The 22,340-nt window shown below is 60.9% G+C and overlaps 1 protein-coding gene across 1 annotated transcript; it reads left to right on the forward strand.

Moving 5' to 3' along the window:
- The first annotated feature begins 631 nt into the window (after positions 1-631).
- PRR12 (proline rich 12) lies at positions 632-21,253 on the forward strand. The gene is given in 18 exon segments (XM_065664628.1): positions 632-812; positions 7,413-7,525; positions 9,981-10,139; positions 11,592-11,826; positions 11,874-13,167; positions 13,169-13,630; positions 13,632-14,595; positions 14,598-14,630; positions 14,633-14,850; positions 14,889-14,984; positions 17,168-17,287; positions 17,289-17,771; positions 19,175-19,270; positions 19,273-19,458; positions 19,460-19,525; positions 19,527-19,556; positions 21,082-21,097; positions 21,100-21,253. Coding segments are annotated over 18 exon segments (4,791 nt in total). The 5' UTR covers positions 632-726; the 3' UTR covers positions 21,234-21,253.
- Positions 21,254-22,340: the final 1,087 nt, after the last annotated feature.

A 22,340-nucleotide genomic window follows, 5' to 3' on the forward strand; every position in this document is an offset into this window, starting at 1 on the left:
CAGTTCCTCTCAGTACATCCCAGTTCCTCTCAGTACACCCCAGTTCCTCCCACTACATCCCAGTTCGTCCCAGTACACCCCAGTTCCTCCCAGTACACCCCAGTTCCTCCAGTACATCCCAGTTCCTCCCAGTACACCCCAGCCCACCCCAGTATCCCCACTGCCAAAGGGGGCTGCCCCAGCCCACAAAGCCCCGCCCCTTTAGCCGGCTTCAGCCCCGCCCACCGCCCCGATCGGCCCCGCCCCTTCACCCCCCTTAGCTCCGCCCCCCTGCCGCTCTCCCCTCCGCCTCATTGGCCCCGCCCCCTTTCCCCCCGCCCCCTCCCCCTTGGCTCCTCCCACTCCCTCCCTCCCGCCCCCTCCTTGGCCCCCGCCCCCTCCCCTTTCCCCTCCACCTCATTGGCTCCTCCCACTCCCGCGCTCCCCAACCCACCCCGCCCCCTCCGGGCCCCGCCCCTTTCCCCCCCTCCCCCCCCCCCCCCCCCTCTCCCCGCCGCGGTGCATTGTGGGCGGAAGCGGCGCGCGGCCCCATCCAACATGGCCGCCCCGTGAGCGCTACCTTCCCCCCCCCTCCCCCTCCCGCGGCCGCTCCCGCCGCCGCCTTCCCCCCTCCCCCCCCGGCCTGTCCGGTACAACCGGTACAACCGGGACCGACGCCCCCTTCCCCCCCCTCCCCTCCCCCTCCCCCCCTCCCCCGGTACAACCGGTAGCAGCGGGGCCGCCCCCATGGACAGGAACTACCCCGCGGCCGGGTTCGGGGACCCGCTGGGGGCCGGGCCCGGTTGGAGCTACGAGCGCTCGGCCAAGGCCAGGTGAGGGGGGCGGGGCCGCGGCGGGGGGGGGGGGGGGGCAGGGGGCAGGGGGCAGGGCCCGTGGGGGGATGGGGGGGGGGGTGCGGGGGACGGGGACCGGGTGCATTGGGTGCTGGGACCAGCAGCAATGGGTGCTGGTCTATGGGGTGCTGCAGTGTTGGAGTGATGGGTACCCGTGCACTGGGGTCTCAATGCGATGGGTGCTGGGGACCAGATACATTGGGTGCTGGGGACCGGGTGCATTGAGTGCTAGGGACCGGTTCCATTGGGTGCTAGGGACCGGTTCCATTGGGTGCTGGGTACCAGTTACATTGGGTGCTAGGGACTGGTTCCATTGGCTGCTGGGGACCGGGTGCATTGGGTGCTGGGGACCGGTTCCATTGGGTGCTAGGGACCGGTTCCATTGGGTGCTGGGGACCGGTTCCATTGGGTGCTGGGGACCGGGTGCATTGGTGCTGGGGACCGGTTGCATTGGGTGCTGGGTACCAGTTGCATTGGGTGCTGGGTACCAGTTACATTGGGTGCTAGAGACCGGTTCCATTGGGTGCTAGGGACCGGTTTCCATTGGGTGCTGGGGACAGGGTGCATTGGGTGCTGGGGACCAGTTACATTGGGTGCTGGGGACAGGGTGCATTGGGTGCTGGGGACAGGGTGCATTGGGTGCTGGGGACCGGTTACATTGGGTGCTGGGGACCGGGTTGCATTGGGTGCTGGGGACCAGGTGCATTGGGTGCTGGGGACCGGTTACATTGGGTGCTAGGGACCGGTTCCATTGGGTGCTGGGGACCAGGTGCATTGGGTGCTGGAGACCGGGTGCATTGGGTGCTGGGTGCTGGGTACCAGTTGCAATGGGTGCTGGTCTATGGGTGCTGCAGTGTTGGAGTGATGGGTACCCGTGCACTGGGGTCTCAATGCAATGGGTGCTGGGGACCGGTTCCGTTGGGTGCTGGGGACCGGCTGCATTGGGCGCTGGGTACCAGTTACATTGGGTGCTGGGTACCAGTTACATTGGGTGCTAGGGACTGGTTCCATTGGCTGCTGGGGACCAGGTGCATTGGGTGCTAGGGACCGGTTCCATTGGGTGCTGGGGACCGGGTGCATTGGGTGCTGGGGACCGGTTCCATTGGGTGCTAGGGACCGGTTCCATTGGGTGCTGGGGACCGGGTGCATTGGGTGCTGGGTACCAGTTGCATTGGGTGCTAGGGACCGGTTCCATTGGGTGCTGGGGACAGGGTGCATTGGGTGCTGGGTACCAGTTACATTGGGTGCTGGGTACCAGTTACATTGGGTGCTGGGGACCGGTTCCATTGGGTGCTAGGGACCGGGTGCATTGGGTGCTGGGGACCAGGTGCATTGGGTGCTGGGTACCGGTTGCATTGGGTGCTGGGTGCTGGGTACCAGCAGCAATGGGTGCTGGTCTATGGGGCTGCTGCAGTGTTGGAGTGATGGGTACCCGGTGCACTGGGGTCTCAATGCGATGGGTCCTGGGGACCGGGTGCATTGGGTGCTGGGGACCAGGGTGCATTGGGTGCTGGGTGCTAGGTGCCAGCAGCAATGGGTGCTGGTCTATGGGGTGCTGCAGTGTTGGAGTGATGGGTACCAGTGCACTGGGGTCTCAATGCGATGGGTGCTGGGGACCAGATACATCGGGTGCTGGGGACCGGTTACGTTGGGTGCTGGGTACCAGTTGCATTGGGTGCTGGGGACCGGTTCCATTGGGTGCTGGGGACAGGGCGCATTGGGTGCTGGGGACCGGGTGCATTGGGTGCTGGGTACCACCAGCAATGGGTGCTGGTCTATGGGGTGCTGTAGTGTTGGAGTGATGGGTACCTGTGCACTGGGGTCTCAATGCGATGGGTGCTGGGGACCGGGTGCATTGGGTGCTGGGAACCGGTTCCATTGGGTGCTGGGGACCAGGTGCATTGGGTGCTGGGGACCGGGTGCATTGGGTGCTGGGTGCTGGGTACCAGCAGCAATGGGTGCTGGTCTATGGGGTGCTGCAGTGTTGGAGTGATGGGTACCCATGCACTGGGGTCTCAATGCGATGGGTGCTGGGGACCGGGTGCATTGGGTGCTGGGGACCGGGTGCATTGGGTGCTGTGGGTACCAGTTGCATTGAGTGCTAGGGACCGGTTTCCATTGGGTGCTAGGGACCGGTTCCATTGGGTGCTGGGGACCGGCTGCATTGGGTGCTGGGGACCGGTTGCATTGGGTGCTGGGGACCGGTTGCATTGGGTGCTGGGGACCAGGTGCATTGGGTGCTGGGGACCGGGTGCATTGGGTGCTGGGGACCAGGTGCATTGGGTGCTGGTGCTGGGTAGCAGCAGCAATGGGTGCTGGTCTATGGGGTGCTGCATTGTTGGAGTGATGGGTGCCTGTGCACTGGGGTCTCAATGCGATGGGTGCTGGGGACCGGGTGCATTGGGTGCTGGGACCAGTTACATTGGGTGCTAGGGACTGGTTGCATTGGGTGCTGGGACTGGTTACGTTGGGTGCTGGGTGCTGGGTACCAGCAGCAATGGGTGCTGGTCTATGGGGTGCTGCAGTGTTGGAGTGATGGGTACCCGGTGCACTGGGGTCTCAATGCAATGGGTGCTGAGGACCGGTTGCATTGGGTGCTGGGTGCTGGGTACCAGCAGCAATGGGTGCTGGTCTATGGGGTGCTGCAGTGTTGGATTGATGGGTACCGGTACACTGGGGTCTCAATGCGATGGGTGCTGGGGACCAGTTACATTGGTGCTGGAGACCGGTTACGTTGGGTGCTGGGGACTGGTTCCATTGGGTGCTGGGGACAGGGTGCATTGGGTGCTGGGTGCTGGGTACCAGCAGCAATGGGTGCTGGTCTATGCATTGGTGGTACGGGCACATTGGGTGCTGGGTACCAGTTGCAATGGGTGCTGGGGACCAGTTACATTGGGTGCTGGGTACCAGTTACATTGGGTGCTAGGGACCAGTTGCATTGGGTGCTGGGGGCCGGTTCCATTGGGTGCTGGGCACCGGTTGCATTGGCTGCTGGGTACCAGTTACATTGGGTGCTAGGGACCAGTTGCATTGGGTGCTGCGGACCAGGGTGCTGGGGACCAGGTGCGTTGGGTGCTGGGGAGTGGGTGCATTGGGTGCTGGGTGCTGGGTAACAGCAGCAATGGGTGCTGGTCTATGGAGTGCTGCAGTGTTGGAGTGATGGGTACTGGTGCACTGGGGTCTCAATGCGATGGGTGTTGGGTACCAGTTGCATTGGGTGCTGGGGACCAGTTACATTGGGTGCTAGGAACTGGTTCCATTGGGTGCTGGGGACCAGGGTGCTGGGGACCTGTTGCATTGGGTGCTGGGGACCCGTTACGTTGGGTGCTGGGTACCATTTGCAATGGGTGCTGGTCTATGGGGTGCTGCAGTGTTGCAGTGATGGGTACCGATGCACTGGGGTCTCAATGCAATGGGTGCTGGGGACCGGGTGCATTGGGTGCTGGGTACCAGTTGCATTGGGTGCTGGGTACCGGTTACATTGGGTGCTGGGGACCGGTTCCATTGCGTGCTGGGGAGCGGGTCCGTTGGGTGCTGGGGACAGGGTACATTGGGCGCTGGTCTATGGGGTGCTGCAGTGTTGGAGTGATGGGTACCCGTGCACTGGGGTCTCAATGCGATGGGTGCTGGGGACCGGTTTCATTGGGTGCTGGGTACCAGTTGCATTGGGTGCTGGGTACCAGTTACATTGGGTGCTAGGGACCGGTTGCATTGGGTGCTGAGGACTGGTTGCAATGGGTGCTGGTCTATGGGGTGCTGCTGCGTTGGAGTCATGGGTACTGGTACAGCGGGATCTTAATGTTTTGGGCGCTGGGTACCGGTTGCATTGAGTGCTGGGTGCTGGGTACCAGTTGTGTTGGGTGCTGGATACTGGTTTCATTGGGTGCTGGGGACCAGTTGCAATGGGTGCTGGGGACTGGGGTGCTGGGTAGCAGCAGCAATGGGTGCTGGTCTATGGGGTGCTGCAGTGTTGGAGTGATGGGTACTGGTGCACTGGGGTCTCAGTGCGATGGGTGCTGGGGACCGGTTCCATTGGGTGCTGGGGACCGGGTGCATTGGGTACTCGGGACCGCGTGCATTGGGTGCTTGGCACCAGTTGCATTGGGTGCTGGGGACCAGGTGCATTGGGTGCTGGGGACTGATTATGTTGGGTGCTGGGAACGGGGTTGCTGGGTACCGGTTACATTGGGTGCTGGGTGCTGGGGACCGGGTGCATTGGGTGCTCTGTACCGGTTACCTTGGGTGCTGGGGGCCGGGTGCGTTGGGTGCTGGGGACCGGGTGCGTTGGGTGCTGGGGACCGGGGTGCTTGGTGCCAGTTGCAATGGGTGCTGGACTATGGGGTGCTGCTGCATTGGAGTGATGGGTACTGGTACAACGGGATCTTAATGTGTTGGGCGCTGGGTCCCAGTTGCATTGGGTGCTGGGTACCGGTTGTGTTGGGTGCTGGGGACCGGGTGCATTGGGTGCTGGGTGCTGGGGACCGGTTACATTGGGTGCTGGGGCCCGGGTGCATTTGGTTCTGGGGACTGGGTCCATTGGGTGCTGGGGACCGGGTGCATTGGGTGCAGGAGACTGGTTTCGTTTAGTGCTGGGGACTGGTTCCATTGGGTTCTGGGGACCAGTTGCGTTGGGTGCTGGGGACCGGTTATATTGGGTGCTCGATACCGATTGCATTGGGTGCTGGGTACCTGTTGCAATGGGTGCTGGTCTATGCAGTGGCGGTACGGGGCACATTGGGTGCTGGGTACCAGTTGCAATGGGTGCTGGTCTATGCAGTGGTAGTACGGGGCACATTGGGTGCTGGGTACCAGTTGCAATGGGTGCTGGTCTATGGGGTGCTGCAGTGTTGGACTGATGGGTACCCGTGCACTGGGGTCTCAATGCGATGGGTGCTGGGTACCGATTGCTGGGTACCGGTTGCATTGGGTGCTGCTCTGTGGGGTGCTGGGTGCTCCATGTACTGGGTGCTGGGGTGCAGGGAGTGCATTGCAGCGAGGGTTGGGTGCCATTGGGGTGCTGCGGTCCCAATTTAATGGGTGCTGGTGTCCCACTTTAATGTGTGGTGGGGTCCCATTGCAATGGGTGCTGGTGTCCCACTTTAATGGGTGGTGGGGTCCCATTGCAATGGGTGCAGAGGGGTGCTGGGGCCTAACTGGGTGCTGAGGTCCCGTAGAATGGGTGCTGGTGTCCCACTTTAATGGGTGCCAGGGTCCCACTGCAATGGGTGCAGGCGGGTTGGGTGCTGGGGTCCCATTGTAATGGATGTAGAGAGTTGGGTGCTGGGGTCCCAGTGCAGTGGGTGCAGAGGATTGGGTGCTGGGGTGGCGGGTCCCATTGCTATGGGTGGGGGGTCCCATTGCTATGAATTGGGGGTTTCATTGCTATGGATGGGGGGGGTCCCATTACTCTGAATGGGGGGGGTTCCATTGCTATGGATGGGGGGGTCCCATTGCTGTGAATGAGGGGGTTCCATTGCAATGGATGAGGGGGTCCCATTGCAATGGATGGAGGGGTCCTATTTGAATGGGGGGGTCCCATTGCTATGGACGGGGAGCTCCCATTGCTATGGACAGGGGGGTCCCATTGCTATGGATGGGGAGCTCCCATTGCTACAGATGGGGGGGTCCCATTGCTACGGGTGGGGGGGGGTCCCTTTGCTATGGATGGGGAGGTCCCATTGCTATGAATGGGGGGTTCCATTGCAATGGATGGGGGGGGTCACATTGCTGTGGATGGGGAGGTCCCATTGCTATGAATGGGGGAGTCCCATTGCAATGGATGGGGGGGTCCCATTACTTTGAATGGGGAGGTCCTATTGCTATGGATGGGAGGGGTTCCATTGCTATGAATGGGGGGGTCCCATTGCTATGGAGGGTGGGATCCCATTGCTATGGGTGGGAGGGTTCCATTGCTATGAATGGGGGGGTTCCATTGCGATGGATGGGGAGCTCCCGTTGCTGCAGATGGGGGGGTCCCATTGCTATGGATGGGGAGATCCCATTGCTATGAATGGGGGGGTCCCATTGCTATGGAGGGTGGGATCCCATTGCTATGGATGGGGGGGGTCCCATTGCTATGGATGGGGGGGGTCCCATTGCAATGGATTGGGAGCTCCCGTTGCTGCGGATGGGGGGGGTCCCATTGCTATGGATGGGGAGATCCCATTGCTATGAATGGGGGGGGGGTCCCATTGCTATGGAGGGTGGGATCCCATTGCTATGGGTGGGAGGGTTCCATTGCTATGGAGGGTGGGATCCCATTGCTATGGATGGGGGGGTCCCATTGCTATGAATGGGGGGGTCCCATTGCAATGGATTGGGAGCTCCCGTTGCTGTGGATGGGGAGGTCCCATTGCTATGGATGGGGAGATCCCATTGCTATGAATGGGGGGGGGGTCCCATTGCTATGGAGGGTGGGATCCCATTGCTATGGGTGGGAGGGTTCCATTGCTATGGATGGGGGGGTCCCATTGCTATGGATGGGGGGGTCCCATTGCTGCGGATGGGGGGCTCCCATTGCAATGGGTGCCCCCCAGCTCTAACCCTGCCCCTGTTTCCCCCCCCCCCCCCCCCCTCCAGCCTCGTGTACGGGGGGTCCCGGGCACCGCACGCGGAGCCGGAGCTGCTCCCCCGGCAGCCGTACGGAGCCCCCCACCCGCTGCAGGGCTACGGCCCCAACCATCACCCCACAGGTACCGACCCCCCCCATGGACCCCCCCCCACCATGGGACACCCCCCCCCCAGCCCCTTCTGATGCCCATCCCCATATCCATGGCCCCTCGGTGTTCCCATCGCATCCCCATATCCCAGTGTCCCGTATCCCTATGTCCCATAGCCTTATGTTACATCCCTATATGCAACGGTCCCAAATCCCTATGTTTCTGCATCCCCCTGTCCCCATAATTCCATATCCCACTATTTCAATTGCTCCGTATCCCGCTGTCTCGTATTCCCATATATTCTTATGTTCCTGTATCCCATATCCCTTCATCCTCATATCCCTATATCCCTATAGCATCCTCTCTTGTCCGTGTCCCACTGGCCCAGGGCTACTGAGCTGGGGCTGCATCACCCTATGTGCCCGTATTCCATATCCCTATATCCCATGCTCTGTGTCCCCATATCCCATATCCCTATGTCCCATGTTCTGTGTCCTCTTATCCTGCCCCTATATCCCATGCTCTGTGTCTCCATATCCCTATATCCCATGCTCTGTGTCTCCATATCCCTATGTCCCATGTTCTGTGTCCTCTTATCCCATATCGTATATCCCCATATCCCCACTGTGTCTCTTATGCCATGTGCTATATTTCCATACCCTGTATCCCTGTATCCCATGTGCCGTATTGTACGTTCCTATAAGTCATACAGTATGTATCCATATCCCATATCCATATCAATATCCCTGTTTTCCTTATCCGCGTACCCTATCCCCTATACTGTATGTTACCATATGCCATATCGGATATCCCGTATTCCATAGCCCATACCCCATCCCCCACACCTGATATCCCATATACCCCATGGCCATATCCACATCCCCATATTCCCGTATTGCTGTATCCCATATTCCATATCCTACCTATCCGATACCGCATATCCCCCATACCGCGTATCCTTCCTATCCGATACCATCTATTCCATATAGGCTGTATCCCATATCCCGTGTATCCCGTTTATTGCCTACTATACATGGGATATACGGGGTTTCCGTATCTTGTGTATCACATATTCCATATATTCCCTGTTACGTATCTCATATTCCATATACTTTGTATTCCACGTCTTGTATCCCATATATTCCTTATTCCCTATATCCTTTACTGTGTGTATCCTATATCCTGTATCCAGTGTATCCCATATACTTTGTGTATCCTATATGCCATACGCCTTGTATCCTATGCCACGTATCCCATATACCTCGTGCCCCATAGCCGTATCCCTCATCCCCATATCCCATATTCCGCTGTCACTCTCTCTCCTATTCCATATACCCCATATCCAATGCCCCATATCCCCTATATCCCATACCCCATATCCTTCGTATCCCATACCCTGTATCCTGTATCCCTATGTCTCGTGTGTTGCATATTCCATATACCGCGTGTCACGTACGTGGTATCCCCTATATAGTATCGTGTGCCCTGTATCCCATATACCCCGTATCCCATATAGCAGATACCCTATAAAGCCCGTATCTTATATGCTTCATGTCTCATACCGCACACCCCATGTACCTCATATCCCATGTATCCCATACCCCATATCCTGTACCCCGTATCTCATGTGTCCCATGCCCCATACCCCCTTCCCCATATCCCATACCCCATATCCTGTACCCCATACCCGTACCCCATATCCCATACCCCATATACTCCATATCCCATACCCCACATCCCATACCCCACACCCCATACCCCATATCTCATCCCCCATATACCCCATATCCCATACCCCATATCCCATACCCCAGACCCCACACCCCATACCCCATATCCCATACCCCATATCCCATACCCCGTATCTCATGTGTCCCATGCCCCGTACCCCATACCCGTACCCCATATCCCATACCCCATATACTCCATATCCCATACCCCACATCCCATACCCCACACCCCATATCCCATACCCCATACCCCATATCTCATCCCCCATATACCCCATATCCCATACCCCATATCCTGTACCCCATACCCCATATCCCGTACCCCGTATCTCATGTGTCCCATGCCCCATACCTCATACCCCCTTCCCTATATCCGATACCCCATACCCCATATCCCGTACCCCATACCCGTACCCCATATCCCATACCCCATATACCCCACATGCCATACCCCACATCCTGTATCCCATACCCCATATCTCATACCCCATATCCCATACCCCATACCCTATACCCCATACCCCACACATTCCCCATACCCCACACCCATACATACCCCATACCCATACCCCATACTCCACACCCCATATCCCACACCCCATATCCCACACCCCATATCCCATACCCCATACCCATACCCCACACCCCATACATACCCCACACCCCATATCCCACACCCCACACCCCACACATTCCCCATACCCCTATTCCCTACATCCCATATCCCCATCCCTAACCCCGTCTCTGCCCCCCCGCAGGCCTCCCGGGGCTCTTCGAGCCGGGGCTGCACCACGCCGGGGCCGCGGCTCCGGACGCCTCCGTCATGAACCTGATCTCGGCGCTGGAGCCGCGGCCCCAGCCGGGCCCGGCCGCGTCCTCGCTGCTCTCCCAGTTCCGCAGCCCCTCCTGGCAGACCGGTACCGGGGGGGGGCCTGATCCTGACCGGGGCGGGGGGGGCTCATCCTGATGGGGGGGGGGGTGGACTCATCCTGATTGGGGGGGAATGGGCTCATCCTGATGGGGGGGGGGTGGACTCATCCTGATTGGGGGGGGGCCTGATCCTGACCGGGGGGCGGGGGGACTCATCCTGACTGGGGGGGAATGGGCTCATCCTGATGGGGGGGGGGGGGGGGGGGGGGAAATGGATTCATCCTGACTGGGGGGGAATGGACTCATCCTGATGGGGGGGGGGGGGGAATGGACTCATCCTGACCTGGGGGGGGGGGGGGGAATGGGCTCATCCTGACCTGGGGGGGGGGGAATGGACTCATCCTGACCTGGGGGGGGGGGAATGGACTCATCCTGACCTGGGGGGGGGGGAATGGGCTCATCCTGACCTGGGGGGGGGGGAGAATGGGCTCATCCTGACCTGGGGGGGGGGGAGAATGGGCTCATCCTGACTGGGGGGGAATGGACTTATCCTGACGGGGGGGGGGGGGGGGGGGGGCCTGATCCTGGCCTGGGGGGTCTCAGGGGCTGGGGGTCCCTTCCTGCCCTGACTGGGGGTGCTGGGGGGGTCACATCTACCCCAGGGTCCCCCCCACATCCTCCCGTATCCCCCCTCATATACCCCAATGTCCCTCTCATAGCCCCCAATGCCCCCATATCCCCCAGTACCCCCCATTCCCACATTACCCACCCATACACCCCAGTATCCCCCCTATACCCCCCCCATTACCCCCCATATACCCCATTACCCCCCCAATATCCCCATTACCCCCCCATATACCCCAATATCCCCCCTATATCCCCCATTACCCCCATATCCCCATTACCCCCCATATCCCCATTACCCCCCGTATACCCCAATACCCCCCCATATTCCCCATTACCCATCCAATATCCCCATTACCCCCATATACCCCAATACCCCTATTACCCCCCATATACCCCAATATCCCCCCCATATCCCCCCTTACCCCCCATATACCCCAATACCCCCATTACCTACCCATATACCAAATATCCCCCCCACATCCCCCATTACCCCCCATTACCCGTTACCCCCATTACCCCGCCATATCCCCCAATATCCCCCCCATATCCCCCATTACCACCAATTACCCCCCTTTACCCCAATACCCCCATTACCCCCCGTATACCCAATATCCCCCCATTACCCCTATTACCCCCCCATTACCCCCCATATCCCCATTACCCCACATATACCCCAATACCCCCATTGCCCCCCATATACCCCAGTATCCCCCCTATATCCCTCATTACCCCCCATTACCCCCCATATCCCCATTACCCCCCATATCCCCCACTACCCCCCAATACCCCCATTACCCCCCATATACCCCAATACCCCCATTACCCCTCCATTACCCCCCCCCCTCCTCTCTAACCCCATTCCCCCCCCCCAGCCATGCACACCCCCGCTCCGGCCGAGCTCTTCATCTCGGGCGCCCTTCCCGGCTCCGGCACCTTCCCGGCTTCTTCCGCCCTCGGCGCTTACCAGCACCCGGCCCCATTCCCGGCGCGGAGCTTCCCGGTGAGCTCTGCCCTCAGCCTCCCGGAGCCTCCCTTCAGCCCCGGTTCCAACGGGCTCCTTTCCCCCCACGACCCCTTGCTCCACATCAAACCCGCTCAAGCCCCGGTGCCGCCGCCGCCGCCACCAGCCGCCGCCGCCACCGCCGCCGCCGGCCGCCGCCGGCGCTGGGTTTCGAGCGCTTGGGCACCGCGGTGCTGGGTTCGGCGTTACCGGCGCAGAGCCCCGCTTACCGCGGCGCTGCCGGCGCCTCCCAGTTCAACCTCCTCTCGGCGCCGCTGGCCGAGCAACCGGCGCAGCTTTACAACGCCTCGGTGTTCGGCGGCGCCGGGCCCGGTGAGCGCGCCGTGCCGCGGCAGGACAGCGTCATCAAGCACTACCAGCGCCCCGGCGCTGCCCAACCGCACGGCCTCCAGCATTACCTGAGCTGCGGGGGGAGCTACCAACAGATGCCCCCGCACCGCGGCGGGGCCTTATCCTGCAGCCCCTTAGGCGAGCAAAGCCCCGCCAGCACCGAAACCTCCCAACAGGCAGCCAAAGGCGGCGGCGGCAGCGGCGGTGGCGCGGCGCCGCGAGCCGAACCGGCACAAAGCTACCGGCCCATTATCCAATCGCCGGCGTATTCCAGCGGGAACGGCACCGGGAACGGCACCGGGAGCAACGGCGCCGGCACCAAATCCAAGAGCTACTCGGCGTCGCGGCAAACGCCGCGCTCCACCGCCACCCCCAAGTGCCAAAGCAGCTTCAGCACCAGCACCCCCAAAGCCAGCTCCGTCATCTCCAGCCATTCCCCGGCCTATTCCCCCTTGGCTATGGGGCCGGGGGGGGGTTATGGGGCCAACGCCGCCCCGCCGCCGCAACCCAGCTCCGGCTTCAGCAGCGCCCAAGGCGGCGGCGACTTGGGGGGCAAAGGCACCGGGTACCCCCCGCCAAGCGCCGGGGGGCAAAGCGGGGCCCCCCCATGCGTTGGGCAAGGCCAGGCCTTTTCCCCGGAGCAGCTCCAAGCGCTTCCCTATGGAGTGCAGGCGGAAGTGGGCTCCTTATCCTATAGCACCGGGCATTCCCCGGCTGTGCCGGCGCCGCTTCCCTATAGCCCCGCTCCCAGCATCCGGCCCTTGCAGTCGCCGCCGGCACCGCGGAGCTCACCGGGGCAATCCCAGAAGTACCTGGGCTCCGTGCTCTCTCCATCCTTTATGGCACCGGGATACGGAGGAGGAGGAGGAGGAGGAGGAGGAGGAGGAGGAGGAGGAGGCGGCGGAGGTGCAACGACGACGCCGACACCGGGAACGCCGACGGCGGCGGCGTTGGAGCGGGCTCCGGCTTTTGGGAAAGCCGGGAAAGGGGATGCGGAGCTGCTGGGTCCCGATCGGAGCGAGGACGAGGACTTCTTGATCCAGCATCTCCTGCAAGCCCCCAGTCCCCCCCCTCCATCGCGGGGGGAGCCCATAGTAGGGGGGGGGATGCGAGGAGCGCGGCGCCGGGGCCAAGAGCATGGCCGGGGGGGGTTATGGCAGCTTGGGCAAGGCGGAGGAGCGGTACCAGCTCCAAAGCGTGATCCGGCCCAATTCCAACCTGGAAGCGCCGTTGGAATTGGCGCTGTTGAAGGAGAAGAAGAAACCGGAGCGCGGCAAGGATTACCGGAGCGCCGGCAGCACCAACGAGGGTTTAGCGGCCACTTCCGTGGTTCATTATGGCCACCAAGCGCCCGCTCTGGACTCCTATGGCCAAGAGCTCAAGAAGCCCGGCGGCAAGGAGATGGGGCAGCCCCACGGCTACTTAGCCAAGACCCCCGAACACGGGCGCTTGGTGGCCGAACCCCCCCCCATGGAACCGCATGGACTCCTCCTGGACCCAGCTCCGGAGCTAGGACCGGTCCAAGTGGGACCGGTCACGGGGGGGGGCAGCGGCTCTGTTACCCTCGGTCCTCACCCATACCCAGAGCCAGCTCCATCCCCGCGCCAAGGCCCGGCCCCAGCTCGACGTCCACCTCTTGGAGCAGCAACGGATGCCACCGCCACCGGCACCCCCGGCACCCCCGGCACCACCGCCTGCCCCATCCCCACAGATGCTTTTGGACGCCCATCACCTGCATCAGGCCCACGTGCGCGGTCAAGGCTTGGAGCCGCCGGCACCGTTGCCACCGGAGCCGATGGAAGTGTTGCCGGCTCCTCAAGAGATCCAAGACTTCTTGGAGCCGCCGTTGGGATTGGAACCTCATTTAGGTCAAGCCGGAGCCGTCCAAGGGCCTCCGGGGCACCTCTTGGACCCGGATGGGGGGGCCCCATCGGTAGCAACGGCACCGTTGGAAGCCAAGGACCAGTTTGCCGAAGGGGGGAGCCCGGCGGGGGGGAAAAACCGCTTCGTCCCATTGACTTCCATCTGCTTCCCGGATGCTCTCCTGCAGGATGAGGACCGCGGCTTCTTCCCCGGCATGGAGGACATGTTCGGGCCGGCTCCGGAGGACTTCCCAAAGGGAACGGAGGAAGAGGAGGAAGAGGAAGGCACGGGGGGGTTGGAGCCGCGTGGCGAAGGCTTGAAACCCCCTCCCTACGACATCGGCCAACCTTACCCTTCCTTCTGCCCTTCTCAAGGGGCTCCGGGCGATGCCGCTTCCTTGGCTTTGGAGCATCCCAAGCACGAGCTGCCGTCGACGGTCAACGCGGAGCCCTTGGGTTTGATCCAAGGCACCGAAAGCACCAAACCGTCGTTGCCCACTCCTCTTTTTTGCTCTTCCAAACCCAAAAAACTCCTCAAAACGTCCTCTTTCCACCTCTTGCGCAAGCGGGAGCCCTTCCCCGCTCCCAAGAAAACCTACGCCCAGGAATACGAATTCCAGGACGACGAGGATAAAGCCGACGTCCCCGCCGACATCCGCCTCAACAGCGCCGCCTCCCCGATCTCCTTCCCGACCTCATCTCAGTTGCCGAGGCCCGACCCCCCCCCCCCTCAGCCCCATCCATAGCGGGGACCCTTTGGCTTTCCCCCCCCCCCCCCAAGCCGGTGCCCCCCACGCCACGGCCCCCAAGAAGCGAGGGCGCAAACCCACCAAGCCGAAACGTGAAGGCCCCCCCCGGCCACGTGGACGCCCCGGATTAGACCCTTACCGGAGGCCCCCCCCCGCCCCCCCCGTCGCCGTTGTCCCATGGGCTCCTCCTGCCCCAGCCGGATGCAGCCAAAAGGGCCCCGGGGGCGAGGAAGGGGCCGGGGCAGGAAGGGGGGGGAAGAGGCAGGAGATGGGAATGGGATGGAAGCGCTGAAGCCGCTCAAGGTGAGGGGATAACGGGGGGGGGGACGACACACACAATGGTGGGAGGGGGCCTTGTGGGCTGTGGTACCCCAAGGGTGTCCAATAGGGGCCGTTGATGGAGGTGGGGATGGGTTGGAGAGCATCAAGGTGGGGATATTGGGGTGATGGATGGGGATATTGGGGTGAACGTTGATGGATATGGGTGGTGTTTGGCTTGTTTTGGGGTTCCTCATGGTCTGTGGTACCCACTGATGTCAAAAGGCCCCATTGATGGAGGTGGTGATGGGTTGGAGCCCATCAAGGTGGGGATATTGGGGTGATGGATGGGGATATTGGGGTGAACGTTGATGGATATGGGGGTGTTTGGGCTTGTTTTGGGGTTCTTCCTGGTCTGTTGCACCCATTGACCTCCAAGGAGCCCCCATAGATGCAGGTGGGGATGGGTTGGAGAGCATCAAGGTGGGGATATTGGGGTGATGGATGGGGATATTGGGGTGAATGTTGATGGATATGGGGTGTTTGGGCTTGTTTTGGGGTTCTTCCTGGTCTGTGGTACCCAATGATGTCGAAAAGGCCCCATTGATGGAGGTGGTGATTGGTTGGAGAGCATCAAGGTGGGGATTATCGGGGTGAACGTTGATGGATATGGGGGTGTTTGGGCTTGTTTTGGGGTTCTTCCTGGTCTGTGGTACCCAATGATGTCGAAAAGGCCCCATTGATGGAGGTGGGGATGGGTTGGAGCCCATCAAGGTGGGGATATTGGGGTGATGGATGGGGATATTGGGGTGAACGTTGATGGATAAGGGGATGTTTGGGCTGGTTGAGGGGTTCCTCATGGTCTGTGGTACCCACTGATGTCGAAAAGGCCCCACTGATGGAGGTGGTGATGGGTTGGAGCCCATCAAGGTGAGGATTTTGGGGTTCTGGAAGGGGATATTGGGGTGTTTGGGCTTGTTTTGGGGTTCTTCCTGGTCTGTTGCACCCATTGACCCTCCAAGGAGACCCATAGATGCAGGTGGCGATGGGTTGGAGCCCATCAAGGTGATGATATTGGGGTGAACACTGATGGATATGGGGGTGTTTTGGGCTTGTTTTGGGGTTCCCTGTGGTTTGTGGTACCCAATGGTGTCTAAAAGGCCCCATTGATGGAGGTGGTGATGGGTTGGAGAGCATCAAGGTAAGGACTTGATGGGATTTGGGGTGCTAGGTGAGGATATTGGGTCTTTAGAGGTGAACATGATGGATATGGGGGGGATTTGGGCTGGTTGAGGGGTTCCTTGTGGTCTGTGGTACCCAATGATGTCCAAAAGGTGCTGTTGATGGAGATGGTGATGGGTTGGAGCCCATCAAGGTAAGGATTTGGGCTTCTGGATGAGGATATTGGAGTGAACGTTGATGGATATGGGGGGTGTTTGGCGTTGTTTTGGGGTTCCTTGTGGTCTGTGGTACTCAATGACCTCCATAGAGCCCTATTGATGGGGATGGGTTGGAGCCCATCAAGGTGAGGATTTGGGGTTCTGGATGGGGATATTGGGGTGAACATTGATGGATATAGGGTGTTTGGCCTTGTTTTGGGGTCCTTGTGGTCTGCTGCACCCCATTGACCTCCAAAGAGCCCCACTGATGGAGGTGGGGATGGGTTGGAGCCCATCAAGGTGAGGATTTTGGGGTTCTGGATGGGGATATTGGGGTGAACATTGATGGATATGGGGGTGTTTGGCCTTGTTTTGGGCTTCCTTGTGGTCTGTGGTACTCAATGACCTCCATAGAGCCCCATTGATGGGGATGGGTCGGAGCCCGTCAAGGTGAGGATTTTGGGGTTCTGGATGGGATATTGGGGTGAACATTGATGGATATGGGGGTGTTTGGCGTTGTTTTGGGGTTCCTTGTGGTCTGTGGTACTCAATGACCTCCATAGAGCCCTATTGATGGGGATGGGTCGGAGCCTGTCAAGGTGAGGATTTTGGGGTTCTGGATGGGGATATTGGGTGAACATTGATGGATATAGGGGTGTTTGGCCTTGTTTTGGGCTTCCTTGTGGTCTGCTGCACCCAATGACCTCCATAGAGCCCCATTGATGGGGATGGGTCGGAGCCCATCAAGGTGAGCCCATTGTGGGCTGTGGGGGCACTGGGGGTACCCGCGGGGGCTCCCTGTATCCCTGCATCCCCACGTGTGCCCCCTTCTCTCTTCCCCCCCCCCAGCTCAAACTGGCCATGCCCAAGGGCTCGGAAACGCCGTTGCCACCGGAAGGATCCCTCGGCATTCCCGGCATTCCCACTCCTGGATCGGAAGCGGTTCCCTTGGACGCATCCCAGACGCGGGGAGCGCATCAAGCAGAAGATCAAGGAAGTGGAGGAGAAGCAGCCGGAGATGAAGTCGGGATTCATGGCTTCCTTCCTGGACTTCCTGAAAGCCGGCAAACGCCAAGCGGGACCTCCCAGCGCCGCCAGCCCCACCAAGAGCCACCGCGGCGCCGGTCCCACCACCACCACCACCAGCACCACCAGCACCACCAATCCCTTCCCAATGGGAGGTCCTATCCTGGCTGGAAGCTTGGAAGGGCCGGAAGGGGATGGCTTGGTCATGGCGTGTCCCAGCCCTTGTAAGAGGTTGGATGAGGAGCTCAAGAGGAACCTGGAGACGCTCCCGTCCTTCTCCTCGGATGAGGAGGATTCGGTGAGCAAGAACCAGGACCTGCAGAAGAGCATCTCCTCGGCCATCTCGGCCCTCTACGATCCCAGCGACCGCATGGAGCCGGAGCCGGCCGAGCCGGCGACGTGGAGCCGGCGTCGCCGCGGCACCAAGGTCGGCGATGGGAGGGGATGGGGGCGATGGGAGCCATAGGGAGCAATGGGAGTTATGGAGGTCAGTGGGAGCCGTAGGGACCCATTGGGAGCCATAGGGAGCAATGGGAGTTATAGGGAGCAATGGGAATTATAGAGGTCACTGGGAGCCATAGGGAGCAATGGGAATTATAGAGGTCACTGGGAGCCATAGGGAGCAATGGGAATTATAGAGGTCAGTGGGAGCCGTAGGGACCCATTGTGAGCCATAGGGGTCAATGGGAGCCATAGGGGTCAATGGGAGGCATAGAGATTAGTGGAGCTGTAGGGACCCACTGTGAGCCATAGGGATCAATGGGAGTTATAGAGATCAGTGGGAGCCATAGGGAGCAATGGGAGCTATAGGGGTCAATGGGAGCCATAGGGAGCAATGGGAGCTATAGGGGTCAATGGGAGCCATAGGGAGCAATGGGAGCTATAGGGGTCAATGGGAGCCATAGGGACCCATTGGGAGCCATAGGGAGCAATGGGAGCCATAGAGATCAATGGAAACCATAGGGGTACACAGGGATCCATGGGAGCTATAGGGGATCCATGGGAGCTATAGGGATCAATGGGAGCCATAGGGGTCAATGGGAGCCATAGGGGTTAATGGCAGCCATAGGGATCAATGGAAGCCATAGAGATCAATGGAAACCATAGGGGTACACAGGGATCCATGGGAGCCATAGGGATCAGTGGGAGCCATAGGGACCCATGGGAGCCATAGGGACAATGGGAGCCATAGGGACCCATGGGAGCCATAGGGACCCATGGAGCCACAGGAATCAATGGGAGCCGTAGGGACCCATTGGAGCAGTAGGGATCAATGAGAGCCACAGGATCAATGGGAGCCATAGGAATCAATGGGAGTCACAGGGATCAGTGGGAACCGCAGGAATCAATGGGAGCCATAGGGACCCATTGGAACAGTAGGGATCAATGGGAGCCACAGGGATCAATGGGAGCCATAGGGGTACACAGGAATCAATGGTAGCCACAGGAATCAATGGGAGCCACAGGGATCAATGGGAGCCAGAGGGATCAGTGGAGCCACAGGGACCAATGGGAGCCATAGGGACCCACTGGGAGCAGTAGGGATCAATGGGAGCCAGAGGGATACACAGGGATCAATGGGAGCCAGAGGGATCAATGGGATCTATGGGGATCAATGGGAGCCACAGGAATCAATAGGAGCCCTAGGGATCAATGGGAGCCATAGGGATCAATGGGAGCCCTAGGGATCAATGGGAGCCACAGGGATCAATGGGAGCCCTAGGGATCAATGGGAGCCCTAGGGATCAATGGGCCCCCCTGTGCCCATCTCCCCCCTAACCCCCACTTTCTCTCTCTCTCTCTCTCTCTCTCCCCCCCCCCCCCCCCCAGACCTCCCCCCCCCCATCAGAGCCCCCCCCGACCCCCCCAGCTCCAGAGCCCCCCCAGCCCAGCGCCACCCTCGCCCCTCTGAGCCCCCCCGTGCCCCCCAGCACCGCGACCCCGGCATCGCCGGCGGTGGGGGGGGGGCGGTGGGGGGGGGGGCCGTGTCCCCGGTCCCAGCCCCGGCCCCGGCCCCGGTAGTGGGGGGGGGCGGGGGGGGCTCCCCGGAGGCGGCTCAGGACCCGCGGGCGCTGCACTTGGCGCAGAAGCAGGATGCGGCCGCCGTGTGGCGGGGACACGGACGAGGAGGAGGCCGGGAGCGGCGGGGAAGGGATCTACCGGGAGCGGGATGAGTTCGTTGGTGCGCGTGGAGGACGTGCCCGCGCTCCGGGTGCGGCGCCGGTTTGAGCCGGGTTAAACCGGGATGGACTGGGATGGACTGGGAGAGGGGCTGGGATGGACTGGGAAGGACTGGGATGGACTGGAAAGGAGCTGGGATGGACTGGGAAAGGAGCTGGGACGGACTGGGAGAGGGGCTGGGATGGACTGGGAAAGGGGCTGGGAGAGGGGCTGGATGGACTGGGATGGACTGGAATGGCTGGGAGTGACTGGAGAGGGGCTGGGATGGACTGGGATGGACTGGGAGAGGGGCTGGGATGGACTGGGAATGACTGGGATGGACTGTGACAGGGGCTGGGATGGACTGGGAATGACTGGGATGGGCTGGGAGAGGGGCTGGGATGGACTGGGAATGACTGGGATGGACTGGGAGAGGGGCTGGGATGGACTGGGAATGACTGGGAAAGGGGCTGGGATGGACTGGGAATGACTGGGAAAGGGGCTGGGATGGACTAGGAGAGGGGCTGGGATGGACTGGGAATGACTGGGATGGACTGGGGAATGACTGGGAAAGGGGCTGGGATGGACTGGGAATGACTGGGAAAGGGGCTGGGATGGACTAGGAGAGGGGCTGGGATGGACTGGGAATGACTGGGATGGACTGGGAATGACTGGGATGGACTGGGAGAGGGGCTGGGATGGACTGGGAATGACTGGGAAAGGGGCTGGGATGGACTTGGAGAGGGGCTGGGATGGACTGGGAATGACTGGGATGGACTGGAGAGGGGCTGGATGGACTGGGAATGACTGGGAAAGGGGCTGGGATGGACTTGGAGAGGGCTGGGATGGACTGGGAATGACTGGGATGGACTGGGAATGACTGGGATGGGCTGGGAAAGGGGCTGGGATGGACTGGGAATGATTGGGAAAGGGACTGGGATGGACTAGGAATGACTGGGATGGACTGGGAGAGGGGCTGGGATGGACTGGGCATGACTGGGAATGACTGGGAAAGGGGCTGGGATGGACTGGGAATGACTGGGATGGACTGGGAGAGGGGCTGGGATGGACTGGGCATGACTGGAATGACTGGGAAAGGGGCTGGGATGGACTGGGAATGACTGGGATGGACTGGAAGAACTGGGAGAGGGTCTGGAATGGACTGGGAATGATTGGGAAAGGGGCTGGGATGTACTGGGATAGGGGCTGGGATGGACTGGGCATGACTGGGATGGACTGGGAGAGGGGCTGGGATGGAGTGGGAATGACTGGGAGGCAATGGGATGGAGTGGGAGGCAATGGGAGAGGGACTGGGAAAGGGGCGGGATGACTGGGAGGCTACGGAGTGTCTGTAGGGTGCTATGGGATATCTATGGGTCTCTGGGGTCTCCGTGGGTCTCTGTGGGGTGTTTATGGGGTCTCTATGGGTTTCTATGGGGTCTCTGTGGGTTTCTATGGGGTATCTATGGACTCTATGGGGGCTCTATGGGCTCTATGGTCTTTATGGGTCTCTATGGGTCTCTATGGGTCTCTATGGGTCCCAATGGGTCCCAATGGGTCCTAATGCCCCCCCCCAGCTGGCGCTGCAGACGGGCCGGAGCCCCCCCCGATCTGGCGTGTGCAGAAGGCGCTGCTGCAGAAATTCACCCCCGAGATCAAGGACGGGCAGAGGCAGTTCTGTGCCACCAGCAACGTGAGCGGGGGGGGCACCCGCAGGGACCCCCCATAACCGGGACCCCCCCCATAGGGACCCCCCTGTAATGGGGACCCCCCCATAGGGACATCATCATAGGGACCCCCCCCTGTAATGGGGATACCCCCATAGGGACCCCCTGTAATGGGGATACCCCCATAGGGACATCATCATAGGGACCCTCCTGTAATGGGGATACCCCCATAGGGACACCTGTATAATGGGGACCCCCCCATAGGGACGCCCCTGTAATGGGGGACACCACCATAGGGACACCCCCATAATGGGGACCCCCCCATAGGGACACCCCCATAATGGGGATACCCCCATAGGGATCCCCTATAATGGGGAACCCCATAGGGACACCCCATAATGGGGCCCCCCCATATGGACACCCCTATAATGGGGATACCCCCATAGGGACACACCCATAATGGGGACCCCCCCATAGGGACACCCCAATAATGGGGACACCCCCATAGGTCCTTGGTGCCCCATAGTGTCCATGTGGATGCCGGGGGGGGGGTGTCAATGTTAGGGTGTCCCATGGGGGGGTCCTTGGTGCCCCATAGGTGTCCATGTGGGTGCCGGGGGGGGTTCCATATTGGGGTCAATGTGGATGCAGGGGGGTCCTTGGTGCCCCATAGGTGTCCATGTGGTGCCGGGGGGGTGTCAATGTTGGGGTGTCCCATGGGGGGGGTCCATGTGGGTACAGGAGGGGTCCTTGGTGCCCCATAGGTGTCCATGTGGATGCCGGGGGGGGTGTCAATGTTGGGGTGTCCCATGGGGTGGTCCATGTGGGTCCGGGGGTGGTCCTTGGTGCCCCATAGGTGTCCATGTGGGGTGCAGGGGGGTCCTTGGTGTCCCATAGGTGTCCATGTAGATGCCGGGAGGGGAGGGTGTCAATGTTGGGGTGTCCCATGGGGAGGTCCTTTGTGTCCCATAGGTGTCCATGTGGGTGCTGGGGGAGTTCCATGGGGGGGTCAATGTGGATGCAGGGGGGTCCTTGATGCCCCATAGGTGTCCATGTAGATGCCGGGGGGGGGTGTCAATGTTGGGGTGTCCCATAGGTGTCCATGTGGGTACAGGGGTGGGGGTCCTTGTGCCCCATAGGTGTCCATGTAGATGCCGGGGGGGGGTGTA

Source organism: Lathamus discolor, unplaced genomic scaffold (genome assembly GCF_037157495.1).
Source record: "Lathamus discolor isolate bLatDis1 unplaced genomic scaffold, bLatDis1.hap1 Scaffold_343, whole genome shotgun sequence".
Lineage (NCBI taxonomy): Eukaryota > Metazoa > Chordata > Aves > Psittaciformes > Psittacidae > Lathamus > Lathamus discolor.